General features: G+C 37.0%; 1 protein-coding gene and 1 long non-coding RNA gene across 2 annotated transcripts in view; both read right to left on the bottom strand.

Moving 5' to 3' along the window:
• Positions 1–19640, bottom strand: part of col23a1b (collagen type XXIII alpha 1 chain b) — a 94468-nt gene extending 74828 nt beyond the window's left edge. The window contains 2 exon segments of the mRNA XM_082140932.1: positions 18215–18284; positions 18943–19640. Coding sequence (XP_081997058.1) covers positions 18215–18284; positions 18943–19218 — 346 coding nt within the window. The 5' untranslated portion in view covers positions 19219–19640.
• Positions 2288–4857, bottom strand: LOC309477630. Its single transcript, XR_014198679.1, has 2 exons — positions 4518–4857; positions 2288–3391 (listed from the first exon to the last, which is right to left on the bottom strand). It is a non-coding gene; the product is annotated as an uncharacterized lncRNA (long non-coding RNA).
• Positions 19641–20827: the final 1187 nt, after the last annotated feature.

The raw sequence follows: 20827 nt of genomic DNA, 5'->3' as shown, positions 1-20827 counted from the left end.
CCTCAGTCTTCACTTCTTCGGGAAAGGTCAGGGCCATTTACTCCCTTCCGACAATCACTCTTTTGTGCCAACACACTCTCATGGAAATGCGTAACTATTTTACATTTTCGTATTCCGAATCCATATGAAATAGCCACATTATAAGATCGGAATAACACATTAACTCAAACTAAGCATCCTTAAAGTCAGCATGAAATGGCAGGTTCCGAGTCTTTTGTTCCCTATTGTGATTTTTTCTTCCCTATTGTATATTCAAGTGAAATGGCTTCTTGAACAAGAAAAATGACTTGATTTTGTCCATTGGGAATTGATTGGATGGTTGTGGTTTGCTATTGGTTGAACTCATGTGAGCGACAGGTTGTCCTGCCCTTGTGCTAGAAAACACGTCATCAGAGATGAGACCAGATGTAAATGCTCTCTGAAACACATTTGAGGCTGATTTAAATCACTCAAACCACTTCAGGAGGTGGTTTGAGACATATTCCAGATGAAACTAGCCAAGTGTAAATTAATCTGGTTGTTGAAGCCACATTATGTAAATTTTACTCCTCCCAAAATGGTAAAAATAAAATAAAAATTACGTGTTATAGGCTACCAGCTCCCGATAGCCACATATGACAGTGCTACTGCAATATGCATTGCCACAGATATGACCTGCCGCAGATGAGCAGTCTATCTCCTCAGCAAGCCGACATGCAAACTGCCACAAAATAATCTAAAAGTTCACCGTCGCATCCTGAAGGCTCAACACACAATCAATTAAAGAACAGATTTATATTCGTTTTACAGAGACACATTTATGTGGTCAAGTGTAAATGGAAGAGATTTAACATAAAGATAGCTATCTGATCAGTAAAAACGCATGAAGTGACCAGAAGTAAACAGGCCCATAGACGCTAAATGCAGCTCCAGGATATCGGACATGCATTCACCAAATAAATATGCGCTAAATAACTGTTGATTGGCCTGAACCAGCATAGTCCTTACAAAAAATGGTGACCTATTGGTTATGCATAATAACAGGAACATTTGAAGGACGATTTGAAGTCTGACAGTAATTGTCTTGAAATTGATTGTTGAAGGCAGTGAATTTGTTACAAAAGTGGTGCTTTGATGGTTGTAGCGGCGGTGCTTTAAAGTGGATGAAATTAGAGACAACTTTCTGTAGAGGGTGTTTAGTGTGCTGACAGTCTCACTTAGGGGTTTTAAAACTTCATTATGCCAAGGACTCTTAAATAAGATGATCCTGTTGCAAAGGATTCCCTTCTTAAATATAAAGACATACATGTTCATGTACAAAATAAAATAATAAGCAGTTGGACTGTCAGCAGAAATATCACTGTCAGCATAGACTGTCCCTCTGTTTCTACACTCATTCGCTTTAAAACACATTCATTTGAGATATTAATGTTAAAAAAATCAATGGTCAACCTCTCTAACTGAACAGTCAACGGCCCACCCCTAATTCCTATAAAAAAAAAAAATAGCTCTAACCTTTGTAAAATATAGAAATAAAAAGAAAGTTGCTCAAGCCCCTAACTCTATTGCTAAAATATGATTAGTTGATAAAATGTTGATCTAGGAAGTTAGGAACATGTCGTACTTGAGTAAATCATGCTAGGCATGTGAAGTGTATGAGGAGACCATCCCAAGATCACTATAGCTTCTATAAAAATCACCAAACCTTCTCATAGGCAATGATCACACTGTCAAGCTGGACTATGATGCTATTTTCTTCTAGAATCAAAATGTTTTCCTGTTATCACTGTAAAGCTGCTTTGAAACAATCAGTATTGTAAAAAGCGCTATATAAATAAAGGTGACTTGACCTGACTACTTGTGTATCTGATCTATCTGATCTAAATCTGATCTAAATAACATGTTGTGCATTGCAACTGTTCAGATCCGATTTGTGTGTCCCGTGGCACTTTCATTTTCCGGAATATCTGCATTGGTTTCTATAGCAATGACTTTTATGTTGGTAGGCATATGCCAAAAACAACAACAACAGCAGCAACGTGGAGGGGTTAGCAATACAGATGTTGTCTTATTTACATCATGACAATATATTAGCCACAGCGTTGGACTAGCCTACGTCTTCTGAGGCAGCAGCAGAAACATAGGAAGCTGGTATGCGTGGCTTTATTCTGTGCCGTCATCTCCGCCATTCTCAAAACATTTCTCCATTGTATTGTAATTTTCGGCTCAACCGGCTCAACAACACAACTTTGTGTTAGCAGCAACTTTCAGCATGTGTACTATAAAAATGTCTGACATTTAAAAAATGTACATGCCGTGAGAAAAAGACAAACCATGCGAAATCCGATCAGAGCGGTCAGACTGAAACGGATTTCCATAAATGCGATTTGAATAGGATTTCAAACCACATATGACTGTAGCTCAAAACAGATTTGAATTTTTGGCAGTTCCCACTTGCTAAACATGATCAGATTCCAATCGGAAATATACAAATATCAGATTTGGACTGACAGTCTGAATGAGGCTCTAGTGACCCTCCATTCACCCTTACAGCCTTGACAGAGGATCAGCTAAAGAGAAGTCAATCAAACTCCAACCAAACCAGCTGTCATTGCCTCTAACTGGCAGCATAATGATGTGAAAGTCTGCTAAATCTCAAAAACTGAGACTGAAACATGTGAGAGCTTTCACACAGCTGTCACAGCTTGGACTTAATCACATTCACCCAAATGACAAATCCTGTAGGTGTTACCAGGCCGTGTTTGACTACTACTACGGATTCAAAGCTAATTTAAGTGTCCTGTCTGCAGCCATGTTCCATAAGCCTGGACTGTCCCTGCATCTATCACAAATACTAGGTCCTTTTCCACATCAGTTTGACATACTCCTCACATCAGGGGTGCTGACACCGAACCGGCCTCTATCAGCGGGGTGGTGTAACCAGACCATTCATCTAAGCCATCACTCACAGGGTGACAATTCTTCTCTTCTACACTGCGTCTTTAACCCATGCATTTCTGGGCTCAGCTTACAGCCGCTTTTGCTCTTAAACTGGAATCAAATTCTTTACCATGAAACCTAAAGTAGACACGTGCAAAAACTCCAGCAAAACATTTGTAAATCTATGTTGCAATGACTTACGAAACACTGAGTTCCTGTTTAGATGTGTAATGCAGCAGTATTAGTCTTTCTAATATTGAATTGTCTTCGTTGGCTGCATGCAATAACAAAGTGCCACCAGTGTAGTCTGATTTATGACTGGTATGCATCAGTCCTCTTCATGAATCAATACAAATTGTCAAACTTTCACTGAATGAACCCACTGAATCTGTCAGATCAGTAACTGAATCAACATCTTCAAGTTATCATGACATTCAGTGACAGAATATTTTAAAGGTCCCATGACATGCTACTTTTTGTAGGCTTTAATATAGTCATTAGTGGTCCCTAGTACTGTATCTGAAATCTCTTTCCAAAAATTCAGCCTCAGTGCAGAATTATAGCCACTACAAGCCAGTCCCAGAATGAGCTTCCTTCAGACGGGCCGTTTCGGTGTCTGTAGCTTTAAATACTAATGAGGAGGAGAAAGGCGGCGCAAGGTGGAGGGTGGGTGTGGCCTTGACCATCTTGCGCAACGGTAACGTGGCGTGCATGTTTACGTTGGATATAGCAATGGCACGCAGACACGCAGTCGTTCAAGCATTTCAGTTTGACCCAGAATCTGATCCAGATGGAGAAGCAACGGATGAAGAAGTTGCAACTCAGCGGCTCCAGCAGGACGTTTCCGAATGGTTAGTTTAAAATATTATGTCTGGATACGGTACTTTATTCGGATGGTTTACAGTTATTATCATGTAGCTAACCCGAACCTACTGTTGCCTTTTCATGAGAGATCTGTAACGTCTGTATTTATCTTATTACAATTACATCAAGCTCTGCGATCTTGAAATGCGGATATCGCGCGCGCCATTTAACCAACAGGAAAACGGTTATCCAAATAACAAAGACGTGTACAACACTCGCATTACAGTGTGTGTATTCACACACATAAACTGCATAGCTGCATAGCTAATGTTACAGCCACATTCTACGTGTAAAATCTAGGTAACCATAAACAGTAAAGCAACACACTTATATATCATTAGTTGACTTACTTGTCCGAGGTGTGTAGCTGAGCCAAAGAGAGTGATCCAGACTTTAGTTTCAGACGTTCATCAAGCCCAGCTCTGTATTGACCCTTCGGTGTTCATTTGTACATCCAATTATTGAGCAATTATTATGCTTCGCTCGCTCAAAAGCCATGATATCTCTCGTGGACAAACTAAAATCGCTAAAATGACGTCATAAGGAGGAGATTCAAGATCAGCGCGAATGAGCCTCCATTTTCTCAAAGGCAGAGAAAGATACCAAAAGCTCGATTTACACCGATTTAAATTTTTTGAAACTTGGGGACCATATACAGGCTAGGGGAACTCATATTAATGTTAAAAAACCTCAGAAAGTGAAAATTTCATGTCATGGGACCTTTAATAAAACACTTTTTACACTATGATTCAAATACTGTGAAATATTAATAAAGTTTTTTTTCTATTTGAATATACAGTAGTGGCCAAAAGTAATGTCCGGCCTAGGAAAATTGGCATGCTTGCCTTTTTTCAAATACTATCAAAAATGTGTTACACATTTTGTTAGCATATTGTGTAGTTGTGCTTGGAGTACATTTTTTATTTGTGATAAAGCAATGAAACATGCCAAATGGAGCGGACAATTCTTAGCAAGGCTGCCATCTAAGAAATTCTGAAGACATGCAAAAACAAGAGATAACCAACAAAATATGAATAACTGATTATGTTGTAACTTGTAGTCAATTTATGCTTTCCATGTGAGCTTCTTGTCTGTTTTTTTTTTTTTTTTTTTTTTTTTTGCATAGTAAAATAAAACCTGTATCTGTAGTTTGCCCCGTTTTTGCCAAATAATTGTGTTAGATAAAAACCAAGTTGCTGTTTGAACGGCACTATTTCGAGACTCACACCTGTAAGTAAATGCGGTTGTCAATCCCAAAAACTGGCAGTGTGAACGTAGCCAAACTGAATAAAAAAAGTAACCAAATCAAGTAATTTAATCAAATTGGGAAATCTAACAATACCCAGTCCTTCTGTACTTTCTTAAAGTCAAAATTGACCCTATTTCCTTTCGTAATACATGTTCCTGGTTGTTTTGTGGATGATACATCTGTACATTTTCCATAAAAATAAAATAAAAAAATTAACAATCTTTCATAAACAGCCTAATAACTTGTTCTGCCTGAAATCAATTTCCTTTTTAGCTGATGTCAACTACCTGTAATATGGAGACCACTCCGTTCTAGGATCTGGTATGAACTGGTTCTGGTGTGCAATAACAACTTTTTTGTGTACTTTAAATGTTTCCTGGTCAAAATTTCTCAACCTTTCAATATGGGATTTACTCTAAAGCCTATAAATAATTATGTCAAATAACTTGATGTGAAGCAGACTCAAAAAGTTACGAATCTGAGATCATTTGAGCTAAATTACATATTAAAGACAGAAGCCTTCAAAACAAGACAAGTGATGTCAGTCCATCTTGTATGGGGTTCAGAGCAGGTGTGTATTGTAAAAAGAAACACATTGACAACGGATCAATGAATGTCAATAACCCTGACCTGATCTTCAAAGGTGGACCAGATCTGCGAACAGAGAGTGATACCTGATGTTAACTGTCCAACAATAAATGCACAGGAAGGATTCGGTTCTACTGGGTTTACTTTTACAACCTGTACTCACAGTCTTTCCTCATTAACTGAACGGAGTAACGACAATAACATATGTAGACCAGAAGCCCTGTCAGTCTCCTGAGTTTCCTCCTGTATCTCTGCTGTGCACAGATCTCACACTCTTTCCATTAGAAGCGAAGGAGGGAAGACGCCACTCCAGAAAGCTTAAATCTCGATGCATGGTAATGAGAAACACAGGTCTGAAGTCTGGACCATATTTCATCAGAAGTGCTGTGCTACTTACACCTGCACTGCCCGTGATCTCTGAGGCTCTGGGAAGGCCGGGTGCTAAGTATCTGTTTAGATTAATAGTTAATACAAGCCTTCAAACATTTCACAGAGGTCGGTCATCTTAACAGTCTCTTAAAAACAAGAAGTAATAATAAAAAGACAGCGGAGCAACAATTATGGGGCTTCGCTCGGTTCTCATGCACCAAGCAAACACTGAGGATATGTACTCAAAATCTCTTACGTCTGAACCAGGGGTCTTTGACCTTTTTCAGACTGTTAAGCCTGAAAAAAGTACTTGCCATATAAATGTATTTACATACTTTGTTGTGATGCTTACATTGCAAAGGCACTAAAATAATCATTAATATGTCATCCATTTTAGAATGTCTATGGCCCGAGGCGCTGGGATAAATAGCATCCCAGCAACTATTAAACATTTGGCTGAACTTTAGCTTTGTAACTTTAGGTAATGATAAAATGACTAAAATATTGAAGGGCTAGTTCACCCAAAATTGAAAATTCTGTCATCAATTACTCACCCTCACCCATAAGACTTTCGTTTATCTTAGGAATACAAATGAAGATCTTTTTGATGAAATCTGAGTGGTTTCTATCCCTCCATAAACAGCCACGCTACTACCACTTTGATGCATCAAAAAGTTCATAAAGAGATCATAAAATTAATCCATATCGAGCGGTTTAGTCTACATTTTCTGAAGAGACTCGATTGATTTATATGATGAACAAATTGAATTTAGGCTTTTATTAACAAATAAACATTCATCAACTCACACATCAGTTGTGGTAAACAGAAGCTCAAGCATGTTCGCTTGAAGTGCGAGAAACAATGAGGTTCATTCTGGTGTTACGCAGCACATTTAAGCTTCAGAAAGAACCAATGAGGTTTGTTCTCAGGCGTCAAGCAAGTTCAGTTGAGCTTCAGTTTATCTTTATACTGTATGTATGTATAATATATATATATTATATAATCGAAACTGTAATAATGTCAAACTCTTTATTATTATTATTATTATTACTACTCCATTTTCAAAACCTCTCGCAGCTTACTGCTGAATTACAATCCTGCAGATATTCAGTACAATGGAACTCTTTTTGTGTGACATTGTTTAATTTTACAACTTTTCAATGCCATGAACTTCAGAGTTCCATGATATAAGTGATGCAGATCAGATACGGTTAACTGAACTTTAGCATCCACAGTAGTGATATAAAACAAGGCTCAGTAAACTCAATGAAGATTCACTGGAATTACTATAATCACATTAGCAGATGGCTAAATTAAATGCTCCCGGTCTTGGATGATCATTAATAGAAATCCAAGCCAAACTGAGACAGATGCACTGTATTACTAAGTGGAGGAGACAGGATAATCAAAAGTGAAAGAAGGTTCAGTAGGAATCATTTCCTGGGCAGTGGATTAACTGTAAACAGACAGTTTGTGTGTATAGTTGCAGATGAGTCACTATCTAGATTGTCTGGTGAGTAATGTGTGATTGTGTGCATGCTGACAGGAACAGATGTGCTACTGAGTGAATGGCAAGAATTGATGTCAAACTGTGCAAAGCAGAAACACCTGAAGGCTCCCTGAAACCGGGACATAAAGATAAAAACAACACTGTATTTTCATAACCATTCCTCTATGGCCTGTCAATAAACAGCATGATACCTGAAGCCTGCTGAGCAAAGAAAAGCAGTAGACCAAGACTATTTGTAATATTTATTTACAGCATGATACAATGTTTGCATGTTACGCACATTGTAAATAAAGCATTATTCTTTAACCAACATACAGTACATTCTTTTTGTCATTAATTTATCACGTCATCTTTATCATCATTTTGCATTTTTATCATCTGGTGTTTTTAGGTTGCAAAACTTTTAATTGTTAAGATCTGGATACTATATTGTAATAATGTACAAAATAATATAATTTAATTTAATACATTTCTAATTTAAAAAAGTATCATATAATAATAAAATAAAATTATATGTCTATTCTGAGAGCAGAAAGAACGTAATTGCACCCCAATGATGCATGTTGTTTAGATGACATCACATTTTTTAGTTGTGGTCTGACCTTTAGTTGACTTTGTGTGGTCTGTGTCCAAGCTGACAGGGGAGCCGTCGGTCTAGATAACAGTCGAAGGTCTCACTAACTCGAGCTATCCTGGTTTAACACGTAGTAAACATTACTCCCTTCACATTGTTATACTTAATCTGTTGATTTCCATCACTCACTTAAAGTACTCATTCCAAGCCAAAACACAAAACCAGACTCACATTGTTTAGGCAAACCTCTAATCCAGCCCAACACTTCAATGACCTCTCAGACACGGGATGTTCCTCAGTAAACCAGACTCAACATTTTTAGCGTTCAACAAAAGACGTGCAAGAATGGGAAAAACAAATAGAGGGTATTTATTCCAGCTCATTTAATTTTCCGTAACCTGTCTTGTTGTTCCTCTATAGAACCGCATAAAACAATGACCAGCACTTACATTTTCTAAATAGGCGGGGGAAACAGACCCACCTCTGTTCTCTAACACATACTAACATTCTCACCACGGCATGAACACTAGGGGGACGTCCGGAAGTTTGTTTTTCTCTGTGAAGGATGAGAGGGATATGAAGGTCTGTGATGTGAGTCACCAAAATGTCTACAAATGCACATGCACAACACTACCTGAAGAGACACCCTTAACAAGCACATTCTGCATTTGAATCTCTAAACACAATCAAAACCAAGAGATCAAACTGAAAGCACAATGTCGGATCCAAATTGTGTCTCTCATATGTGTAAAAAAAAAAAAAAAAGATTAATCAATGCCAAGTTTAACTGACTTCTTCCATTTTCATTTTAAAAAAAATTAAGACCTTAAATGTTTAAATAGTACTGCTAATTTGATTTTTGTTCACACTTTAGATTAGGGTCCAATGCTCACTATTAACTAACTATTAACTACGACTTTTGCCTCAATAAACTCGTTATTACTGCTTATTAATAGTTAGTAAGGTAGTTGTTAAGTTCAGGTATTGGGTAGGATTAGAGATGTAGAATATGGTAATACAGAATAAGGCACTAATATGTGCTTTATAAGTACTAATAAACCACCAATATCCTAGAAATATAAATGCTAATAAACAAGTTAATAGTGAGAATTGGACCCTAACCTAAAGTATTACCGAATTTTTATTAATTTATCTTGAGATGCCACAGTGCAGTTTAACACTTAAACATGTTATTTGTCTAATAGAATGTTTGAAATGTACTTTACAACTGTGTGTAATCAACAGTTGCGGTCCAAAACAGGATCATGTTTATTTGACACAGCTGAAGCTCACTAGCATCGCACAAAGTCTGACTTAGACTATCAGAGGGATGCCAGACGTTCAGTATACAACCCCCACCACCAAGTGCTAGAGGCCTACACATTCACTCAGACTCAAAAAACACAAACACAAACTGGCCTGCCAGAGCCAACACACACATATAAACAAGCTGTATACGCTTAATAGAAAATACAGGAAAAACTTTCACAACAAGCGTCTGTTTATCCTGGGAGAATTTATCATAAATTTCAACAGGTCAGCACAGTACACTTATAAAATATAGAGTGTGTTTTTCCTCCATGCAGTGAAGAAAAGTAAAAATATAAATGACATCTGTTGAATTGCTCTTCAGTAGAGTCTGGTTGAAGGAGGAAGGCAAAGCATCTTATCTCTCAGTCAATCAAAACAGGCTACAATAACACACACAATTAGGAGATTACCATCATCCCAAATCCAACAACTGCACGCAACTTGGACTTAGTCTGCAAAATAGTCTTCACACGGATTTGAATTCTTTCTCTTCAGATAACTGAATGCAGCTGCACTAAGGCCATGTCTCGCTGATGCTTGTTTATCAGACGTCCCAGAATACAGTAGTGCACAGAACTGAGAGAGCATGGAGAGTGACTGGAGGTCCACATGTAATGTTATGAAGCTGCTTATTTCATTCAAACTCTACTACAGCAGTTTTTTAACCTTTTTGACTCAAAGGCCCCCCATGGCATTTCTGTTGTAATAATGGCAAAGCTGCTTGTTTTCAAACATTTTTATTAACAGAAACTGGGATTGTCAATATCCCAAATTAATTAACCTCAATTCTGTTTGTGATTACAGAAATGTCAAAAACTGTTTGTTTTTTAATAAATTAAGTTGTTATGGGGGAAATAATAAAAGGAATATTCAGTTCACATCTTGATTTTGTACTTTTTAGCATTTTAGTCAAGTTTAACTGTTTCCCCGGCATTGATGAAAATTTCCGCCTTTCCGTGTTTTCACTGTTATATGGTAGGGGGCGCTATTACACATCTTCTGAAAGAGTACGGAATCTCCTGATCAAAACACTTGCGAAGATGAAGCAGAAACAAGCGATAGGATATGTAGGCAGATGTATGTTTAAAATAACACGATCATCAACATTAAACAGCATATAAATCAAAACTGTCTAATGTTACTGAATGAAATGTCGACCCAGGACGAGCTATTCATGGATTTCATCAGGTCCCTTTCCACAGGTGTATTAATCAAGCACAATGCAGTCTGCATTCATAATCTAGGTGCTTGATTTTATACACCTGTGGAAAGGGACCTGATGAAACCCATGAATAGGACTGTGCAAGCATTAGGGGTGTTGATAGACGTGATCTACTCCATCTGTTTTGATCATTGTTCTGAATGTGATCTGGATGTAGTCTTTGACAGAAACACGTTTTTCTCAGCTTTTTGCTCAAAATGTTGCTTTTTTATTAAACTTACCCAGATTCAAGTGTTGATAAATAGAATAAATAGTATTTATTTGTATTTACACGTATTACGTGTTCAGTCTATTATAGGAGTGTAGTGTTTCTTTACATAGTGACATCGCCAACTACTGGCTTGGCATGAATGATACAGCATTTTTAGTCGTGCTTGCGGATCAATGTGAACGGGGACCGTTTTGACAACGTTGTCCTCTATACGAGAAACTTTTCAAAATGACTAAGGAAAAACGTTTCCTTTTTTTGCTACATCATTGTCGTGTAAACGTAGGCTACCCTTATTTTACATTTGTAATCATTTTCCTGCGACCCTTAGATGTTTGCTGAGGCTCCCTGGTTGAAAACCATAAGCTTTGTGCTTCCTAAGGCTAGTACTAAAGCTCATACAGCGTAAAAATGCTTACCGTAAAAAACGGTAAAGTTGCTTGATTGATAACTGGGAATGAGGAGGAACCATTAATGTCTTTTCATGGTTTTACATTAAATTAAGCAACATCTAAACTCAATAGTCCAAATCTTTTTCCTTTTTTTAATCACTCAAGACCAGTTTCCAGAAAACCCTGAGGTGAAAACGATGTAAAACAAACCTCACAGCTTGACAGTAAAAAACGTTTCAGGAAAATGGCAAGATCTCCCCATGGCACTGAAAAAAGTGCAACCCTGTTCAAAATCCCAGTCTAGGAAACAAGGCTCCACAGCTCCAAGTTTCTGCCGTGGACCATGCAACCCAAAAGTACAGTTAGGGGAGAAGTTTAAAATGTGAAAAGACATGGCACGCTGCCACACAGATGGGGGATACAACAGAGGGAGAAAATAAATTCTCTGGCTCGCTGGAGGCATTTGGGAGATTTGCAATTAAGATTAGGCCTGACGATGCTAGGACAAGGACCAGGCTCCTTTAGTACACACAATTATGCAAACAGACAGCATGATGTGCGGCATGTGTGACTAAACCGGCGACGGGACCCCATTGAAAGATCAAGAATAACTGGGAGGAAATGGGATATGTGAATGAGATAATAAAGAATGGTTCAGTGGAGAGACTAGAGTAAATAAAGATAAATTCTCTCTTCTGCCTCTCTGTGTCCAATACAAATTTTCCAATTTATTTTTATTTTTAATTTAAATTTAACCCTAACCATTTCTCTGATTTGATTCAGAATCATTAAGGTACATTTCATTGTCCAGTTTGCTTTTATAATGATCTATCTGAAAGATATTCTCTCTCTGCTAATGCTATAAAATATACATGGCAGAATTTAAAAATTAAAATCAATAATCTTTCTATTTATTTTTAAAGAACCAGCTCAAAAGAGTTATTTATTTTGTGAATAGGACTACTCTGCTTTTGATTCACTAAAAGAACCGGATCATAAGAGTAATTTGTTTATGAATCTGACAACACTTTTTAATCGTATTCAAAACAGACTTCACTCTCACAATCACAATTATCGATAAAAACGATTGTATATGATATGACATGAAGATAAATGAATGATGATAGAATCCAGTAAGCTGTTATGAGAACACTGAATTACTGGCTTACTTATATTTCAGAGAGCCTGAGAATTGGCTCTGTTCTGCCAACTGCAAGTGCTTAACGAGCATTTTAACACTTGTTTAACAAATTAGGAGACGAATTAAAACAGCAACAACCCTGCCAACTCTTCTGTGCATGCAGACCGAAACAAACAAACAGCTGAGCCAAGATCTGATGAGTAAAAACTCTTAACCACAAAAAAAAAAAAAAATTATTCACAGGCATGAAATTCAGGACTGCACCACAGAGAGAACACAGCGCTCTTATCGTTTCTAAATCGACATCATCTTTAAGCTTAAACAGAAAAGATAAGGTTGATTACTATTGACAAAGAGGAAAAACATTGAATGTGCTTTCATGGCAGTTATCAAATAGTTACAAAAGCACCCTGGTGTTATTTTACTGTAACTGGAGATTTTTTAAATCATGGATTGAGCATGGAGGTTTAAATGTTCTCCAAATGTATCAAATCTTGTGAGGTGTGAGATGATGGGGAGAAAAAGCAATAGCCTTCCATATGATCAACAAATCACCTATTTTTTCTTATTATCAGACCTAACATGCCATAATTGCTTCCATATCTCCTCTCTATTTTCAGTGGGCACATGGCCTCACATTTCATTCAAATGAAACTGGGAAATATTGCAGCCAAACAGGGAGGGAGTTTTTACAGTGATGTTGAGAGTATGGCAAAATGCCCTCCCACAAACTACAGACAGATGCTTTTAATAAGCCGAGAGTACAGAACCCATACCGCTATTGCCTTTATTTTCTATTTATTTAGCTAGATCCTGATGGAGATACATTCTGACTACCTATTTCGCAAAACCAAGCAGCTACAGACTCATGTAAATAAAAAGTAATAAGAAAAGTTTGTGCCACATATGTGCTCGTAGGCTGCACTTAAAGAATAGTTCATCATTTACCCACCCTTGTGTCGCTTCAAACCTGTATGGCTTTCTTTCTTCTGTGAAACATTAAAGAATATATTTTGAAGAATGTGGTAACCAAACTATTTGGTTACTATTGATTTCCATTACATGGACAAATTTTTATTTATTTTTTATGTTCGACAGAAGAAATTATTCAGAACCACATGAGTTTGGGTAAATTATGACATAATTTTCATTTTTGGGCGAACTGTCCTTTCAAAATAGTTTCTGCATTATTATTTTGGAGTCACCTTGACAAAGCAATGCGATATGTGTGCTGGAGATTCAATTGCTAAAGTTGGCCAGTCGGGTTCTGGCGAGAAATATTTATTAATTTTCCAGAGCATCTCCTCGTTTTCTCAGCAAAGTAACCTTCTAACACGGTGTGAAGAAACACATAAGCACCCAGGGTGCATCAAAAGGGCTAGATTTTCACGTTACCTCGCTTCATGCCTACTTAAATCAACGTGAAGGTATAGCATATGACTACACTTATGCACAGAGGGGAAAGCTTAATGTAGATCAGACATGAAAAAGTTCAAAACCAACACAGAGGCCAACAGATAATCTGTACCCCTCCATCTCACCCACAGCGAAACCCTTACAGCCCTAGACAGCTTTTGGAGGAAGCATTAAAGCTTACAGCCGTCTCAATGGGTAGGCCAATAAAACAAGGGCGGATTACATTCTTAAGAGGCACGTTTATCCAAGCACGTCGCGCTGTTTCCAGAACAACCTCCCAACCTGGGAGAGGAGACTAGGTGTCCGGATCCGTGACGGGTTAGGATCTACATTGCCCTCAGGTTCAGAGTATACGGTCACGCAGTTATGTGAAACATTCAGATCTTTCCTGCTGTAGCTTTTCACAGTCATGCTCAGATTTTGGCTTTAAAATAATGTATTTGTCTGTAGCGACAATACCAGTGGATTTCAGAGCACTGGCCAGTCTAGCTTCAGGCTTAATTGTGAGAAGAAAAAAAACGTAGATGTATTATTGAACTCAGTCATGAATGTGGTATCTATAGAGACAATGAATGCAAACATCTGTATTCTGGTGATGTGGCTGTGTCACAACATGTAGAGTAGGGCACTTTAAAATGACGATTTTTCTTCCTTAAGATAACAGGACAAAATATATATATAGTAATAATAATTATGATAAGGTCACAAACGTTCACAGGAAATATGACGAAAATTAATGTTGAATACTTTGAATGAATGCTTTCAGCTGTTGACCACAGAAATGTACATTAAACCAAAAGAGGAGGGTTTAACGTAGGAGGGTTTTGTTTTGTTTTGTAAAAAAAAAAAAAGAAAAAAAAAGGTATTTTATAAGATATAGGGAATAAGGAATAAGGAATACTTCAAACCAAAAGTATCTAGAAGACATTATAATTTATTGTTAAAATGTTATAACATTGCTAAAGACCATACTGATGTATTCTTTTACAGTTTGTGAATTACTGGTAGCAGCACTGTAAAAAGTGATCAGTTAACAACTTAAAAAAGGGTGAGGAAACCTGTGGCCTTAAAATAATTAAGTAAATAAACTTAAAAGTTGTGGATTTATCGAGTTCGCAAAACTCATTTTTTTCAATTACGCAAGAAGTTTACTTACTTAATAATGTTAAGGCAATGTCCTTACTTTTTTTAAGTTAAGTCAACTGATCACTTTTTACAGTAGCTAGAATGAATTCAACTGTCTTTGGGAAGTGTCTGAGCGGCTAGTTGTTTCAAAATCTTATTCATCTTTGAGCTCTGAGTGACCAGTGTCGTCATTTGAGGTTGAGAGGAAAGTCTGAGTGGATTCAGCTTTGACAAGGCCTGAGTCAATTAATTGCTTTGTTGAGCTCATTATGGTCCACAGGTAGTCCTTTTGTGTCTATAGTTCAAGTGTTTTTTTCTGATGTTTGCTATGAAAGGAAGCCCATTAAAGGCAAAGGAAGGAACAGCAAATTGCACAGATGGATGTCTCAGGTTTACCATTCAGCTCAAGAAAACATTTCGATTCACCAAAAGCACCTTTAGTCTTTAATTGGAGATAGGAAGTGCAACATAAGTGAGAAAGACAAAAGGTCTATTCACTGTAGAAAACCTATAAGAAACAAGACTTACTTCCTGGCCACTTCAATTGTATTCTTCATGCATGTTTGGTCCCCAACCATGAATAATAACAAATAGCATTAAATTAAAGAGAATAATATTATATCACAGTAAATAACGTGATTAAATGTCAATGTTATACTAGCAGTGGGCCTGTAAATTATAGACATCCTTGTAACATTAACGTTAAACAAATGCCATCAACTATAGTTTGTGAGCCAATAAAAGCTCCCATGAGCATCATAAAAACGGGCGGATTTTTTTTTAATAGAATTGACTTCACTATTTTGGTGTAAACTTGTAAAGATGTATATAATCAAATCAAAACTATTAAACATCAGTATTTTTATATTGATATCATTACATAATGTGAATTAAAACGTCACTGTGAGTGTGAAGGACAAACTATATTTTTATAATAAACAGATATTTTACATTTAAATAAAAAGTGAGTGGTGTTTGTCTGTACAAAGCTGAATACCTCAATGCAGGTGTACTGGATTGTTTCAGAATATTGCTATGGATTGGCTCAGGTGATCTGAGTGGGTAATGGCACGTTGATACACGGTTGATAGTGATGGTCCACATTAAAAAGAGCCCACTATGATTCTGGCTAGTTGCAGCTCCTTTAGCGTAAGTATATGGACTTGTTTTCTGTTACATCATTCTCCAGGTGTAAATGGACTGCATTTAAATGATTGCTTAGAAAAGTATTAAAACATATCTTGGGTTTAACACTAGTGATGGTTGCCTTACCAAGCATCGCTTAAAAGAACATCAGAGAAGTATCAAGTGTCTGATGAATAATGTTATTGGGATCTACATGTATCAGAGGCCAGCTAGTAAGAGCTGTGAGAGTAAACCTCACTCCTCTGGCCTCAAGAGGCGTACTAGCGACTGACACTAGATGCTGTGGGTCTCCCATGCTGGTTCGAATCCCACTCAGAGCAGTGCGAGTAGAGCCGGAGGGGTTACATATACAAAACTTAACATGGAGAGATGGTTCCTCCAAAGATATCTTAAAACATCTGTCTGCCATAGGCAATGTTGGGGGTAACGCATTACAAGTAACGCGAGTTATGTAATCGTGTGCTTTTCAAGTAACTAGTGAAGTAATGAATTGCTTTTAAATTTACAACAAAATTTCAGAGCTATTTTCAAAAAAGAAACGCAAGTTACTGTTTTTCCATTTATAGACTGACCCCTCTCCTGTCCTCATGTTGAGTGAAATCATGAGTAAGTGCAGAGGCGTTGTGTGCGCTGTGTGAACATGATGGTTACTGTAGTTTACTCATCACATGAGCAAAATCAGATTCAGATTCAGCAAGCCAAGCCCAGGTGAGAAAAGGTAACGCATAATTAGTTACTTAGGGAATAACGCAATATAACACACTGCTTGTAAAAGTAACTTTCCCCAACACTGTACATAGGAACTAAAACAAATCTCTTACAGACAATTGAAGATATGAGATACTGTCCTTTTTAAAGTTATCAGAGTTCACTGATCTTACAAGACGACTTTTGATGTAGGCCTATTTCCTGTTCTTCCTTTTATTCTTAAGGCTTTTGCGCTCTTTGATATTTCAATATCAGGGATAAACTGATTTTATAATATGCTCTTTGCTCATGGCAAAGTTAAGCATGGAAAGAGAACAGAGTGCATGATAAGGTTGTATGAATAGATATGAAACCAGTCCTTGGGAAAAGAATTCAGAGAAAAAAAGATAAAAGAGCTTTAAAGTTGAGTTGAGCTTAAATAAAAATGTAGTGTCCGATGGGACAGGGCTAAAAGTTAAATTACCCCCACATTTTAGCAACAACATCAGAGGGTATATGGGAGGCCCTCTTTTGGTACAGGCACCACTACCATGAAATCTTCATAGCTTAGTAAATTTCTCCATGCATAATTCCACAATGCCCTGGGAGAGTACGTCTCTTTAACAGTGCTGGTGTAAACCTGTCATTTTCTTTCAGGCAACAGTCAAATTTCCAATGACTAAAACATGAAAACAGAGCAACAAATTCATGCAAGGTTAAGTATCCTCTGTCTATCCCCTACTTTGCACCGATAGCTAATGAATTTTAATGTCTCGTAGCTGAGCTTACAAAATAAATCTGTGGCATCCACTGGCCTCTGTGGACAGAGGAGCGCCACTCATCTTTATAACTTCCACATGTGAGTTATTTAATTCAGCATGAAGTATATAAGCTGTGGTTCTGCCTGTGGTCACACCGAAAAGTCAGAACACTGTCACTTATCCACGCTGTAAAATGTTTTTGTTCATCATTACAACATCTCTGCATCCATCTATTTAACCCGTCACAATAATGTCTGTTACTCCGTCTCAATTATATGAGTTTTCAGAGTTTGAACTTGATTTTCTTTTCAGTAATTCAATTCATACTGCAGGTTATAACGTTGGCACCATTTAACTTTACAGCAGCAATTAAACTTAAGTTTAGAAAGAAATTTTAACAGTGTAGATTGCAATGGTGAGATGAAACAGTGACTAATTCCATCATTCCAAGAGCTTGATTGAAACAATTCTTTCAAAATACAGAAATATATACAAAATGTTTTGGTTAGATAAAGTACAACTGAAGACAGATGTATAAGACAAGTCCCTATTGAGCTGAACACTCTTATCAACATGCTAGCAGGAAGTCACCTGCTGCATCATTTATTGAACCAATTAAAGGCATTGTTCAGATTTTGAGATAAAAATAGAGTGAAGATGGCTCAGTAGTTTTAGAGAAAGAAAGATAAACAAAACTTCGAAATATCTCTGGCACATGCAGAAGAACAAACCTGGAGGACACGAGCACTCTTGCGCTGCTTCTCGAGCTGTGCGAATTTTCGACACCCCCTCTTTGAGTCTCTGAGAAAACAGATGTATATGACATACATACATTTACACATTAGTCATTTAAATAACACTGTATGGGGGTGAAATCCGTAGAAAAACAGAAAAAGTACACTGTAAAAATTATTTTCATGATTTATCCAAAAAAATATGTTTTATCAAATCAACTTAAGATGAGATGAGATAATTTATGTGGTTCAGATAATATAATATTTTGAGTTTCTGTTGATTAAACCAATCTCCTTCATTGTATTAACTAAATGTATTTTTTCATTTCAATTAACTTAAAATAAAGGGAACCAGGTTACTTACTAAATTAAATTACTTTTTTAAGTTAAACCAACAATATTTTTTTTACTGTGTACAGGCTATTGATAATTTTCCGCCAGGACATGTTCTGTTAAATTTGCAGATTTTATTTAATCTTAGAACACAAAGCAACGCGTAATTCAAAATAGCCAATGGGGAAAACACAAACATCAAAACGTAAGTTTATAGTACGAATTTTTTTTTTTTATTCTCTAATTAATTTAACTTTTAGTCGCATAATAAATGTGTTCTAAACACATAATGCAATGTAAAACCCAACTGAAAGCCAGATAAATTGCCTCATTTTCATTCAATGTTCATAAAAGTAAGCAAGATATATTTTTTTTTAAGTCGCCTCACTCACCTCTTGAACAAGTTTCTCTATGGCATCCCAAAGAGTGGCGTGCGCATCCAGTGTCGCGTGCACAGGTTGAATCACAGACAGTCTCTCCATCTCCAGAAGCTCAACTTTACGCTCAAGATGAGAAGTTTTGACGTTCATAAACAGACAAACTGCCACCGAAGACGCCGACAGCATAAAACATACGAGGGTTGTTAAGCAATGAAATATATGTGATGTGTGATGTCCATTGCCTTTTGATGTCTTTGAAACACCTTTTGAATCCCCAGTTGAATCCATTTTTGGCTTTATGGTTATCTGACAAAATAGTATCCTTGTTCTTGAATCCTTTTTTGAAACACGAGTAGCTCTTTATTTCAGTAAAGTGGAGAGTGTGGCTTCAGCGTAACTGCGGCTGACAGGAGACGCGACGATGTGACGCACACTAGAAGAGAGCGTGTACTAGGCTACTGAAAGTCTGCTGCGCGAGACGAGCTGATGGTCGCGCGCTTCTCTCCGTCTCGAGCGCAGGTTAAGTTGTTTCCCTCTGAAGTGTCTCTCTCTAGTCAGCCCCTTCCTCGCTGCTCAATACCGTAAACAAATCAATGCAAACGACAGTTGTGCGAATTGCGTGTGCGCGCAAGTGTCTTCTCCCCTCCCCGACCCAAAGGTCAAAAGTCAAAACAAAAGATTGACGGTGGGTTTTGAGTAGACTTTCTATTATTTTACTATGCAAGTATATGATTCAACAGTTTCCAAACGTTTCAGTAACCACAAGAGAGAGAGATTAGGCTACAAGTCAGGTTGCGCGTTGAAGTATAATAACTATAAATATGTAACTTATCACTTTATTATTACCACACATCACAAATATAAACAAAAACACGAATAAACAAAAACTAAACAGATTTTTTTTTTTTTTAAGTCACCATGGAATTGAAATCCACTATTCTTAATTTTTTATTGTTGCATTTTTTTATTATTATTAATGAGCAAGTATATCAAAAACCTTTAGTCTTTACGTCATGTCCTTAAAGAAGAGAAGTTCCGACAACAATTTTCTTTATATTTACATCGTCATCCTCCAACATAGTGAAAATGTATCACTAAATATTTGACGTAGATTATTCGGATAGGCTATCCATCTTTCTCTTTCTTACTTTTTTTTCTGTTATTTATTTTGTTTGTGATGTCATGAAAGCTCAAGTAGGCACTAAACCATTGTTCTTCCTCTAGTAACTTGTAAGTTTATGCTTCAACCACTAGAGGACGAGTCCAAAAGATGTTACCTCATTATGGACAAAACACAATTTGGCTTGTGCAAAACGTACTTCAAAAGGAAACTGCCGATAAAGATGAAAAGTACTTATATGATGCACACCAATATACTGTAATTGCTCACTATTATCAATAAGAATGACGAAATAAATAGACAACAATGGTGTGCATTCAAATCATTCGAGCACTTAAGTTGTCCAAAACTCGGTCTATGGAACGCAAGGGTCAAAAGACACAGCAAGAACCTTTTTTGTGCATACAAGACATGACCCTGTAAATGTCAAATTAGGAGTGGTTTATTGCACAAAGTATTGTTTTTATCCGTCTGTAATAAAGAACACATATTAGAGTTGCAGCCAATATAATTTGCTTTACATATTGCGAAATCTCGAGATTTTCCCCACATGATGTCCATATGCTGTCCAACATTACAGCAAACATTAACAAAAAGACTGCAGAACTAGAAGAGCTTATGGTGCCATCTGCAGGAGAGACATTATATTACCGGTCCGTTTTCCTTTTGCCTAATGATGGATGAATTTTAATAATAAAAATGCCTAATGCACTCCAATACACTGTAATTGCTCACTATTATCAATAAGAATGACAAAATAAATAGACAACAATGGTG

Source organism: Leuciscus leuciscus (assembly GCF_965113295.1).
Source record: "Leuciscus leuciscus genome assembly, chromosome: 16".
Lineage (NCBI taxonomy): Eukaryota > Metazoa > Chordata > Actinopteri > Cypriniformes > Leuciscidae > Leuciscus > Leuciscus leuciscus.
The sequence above is the reverse complement of the archived record's forward strand: the minus strand, read 5'-3'. Positions and strand labels throughout refer to the sequence as shown.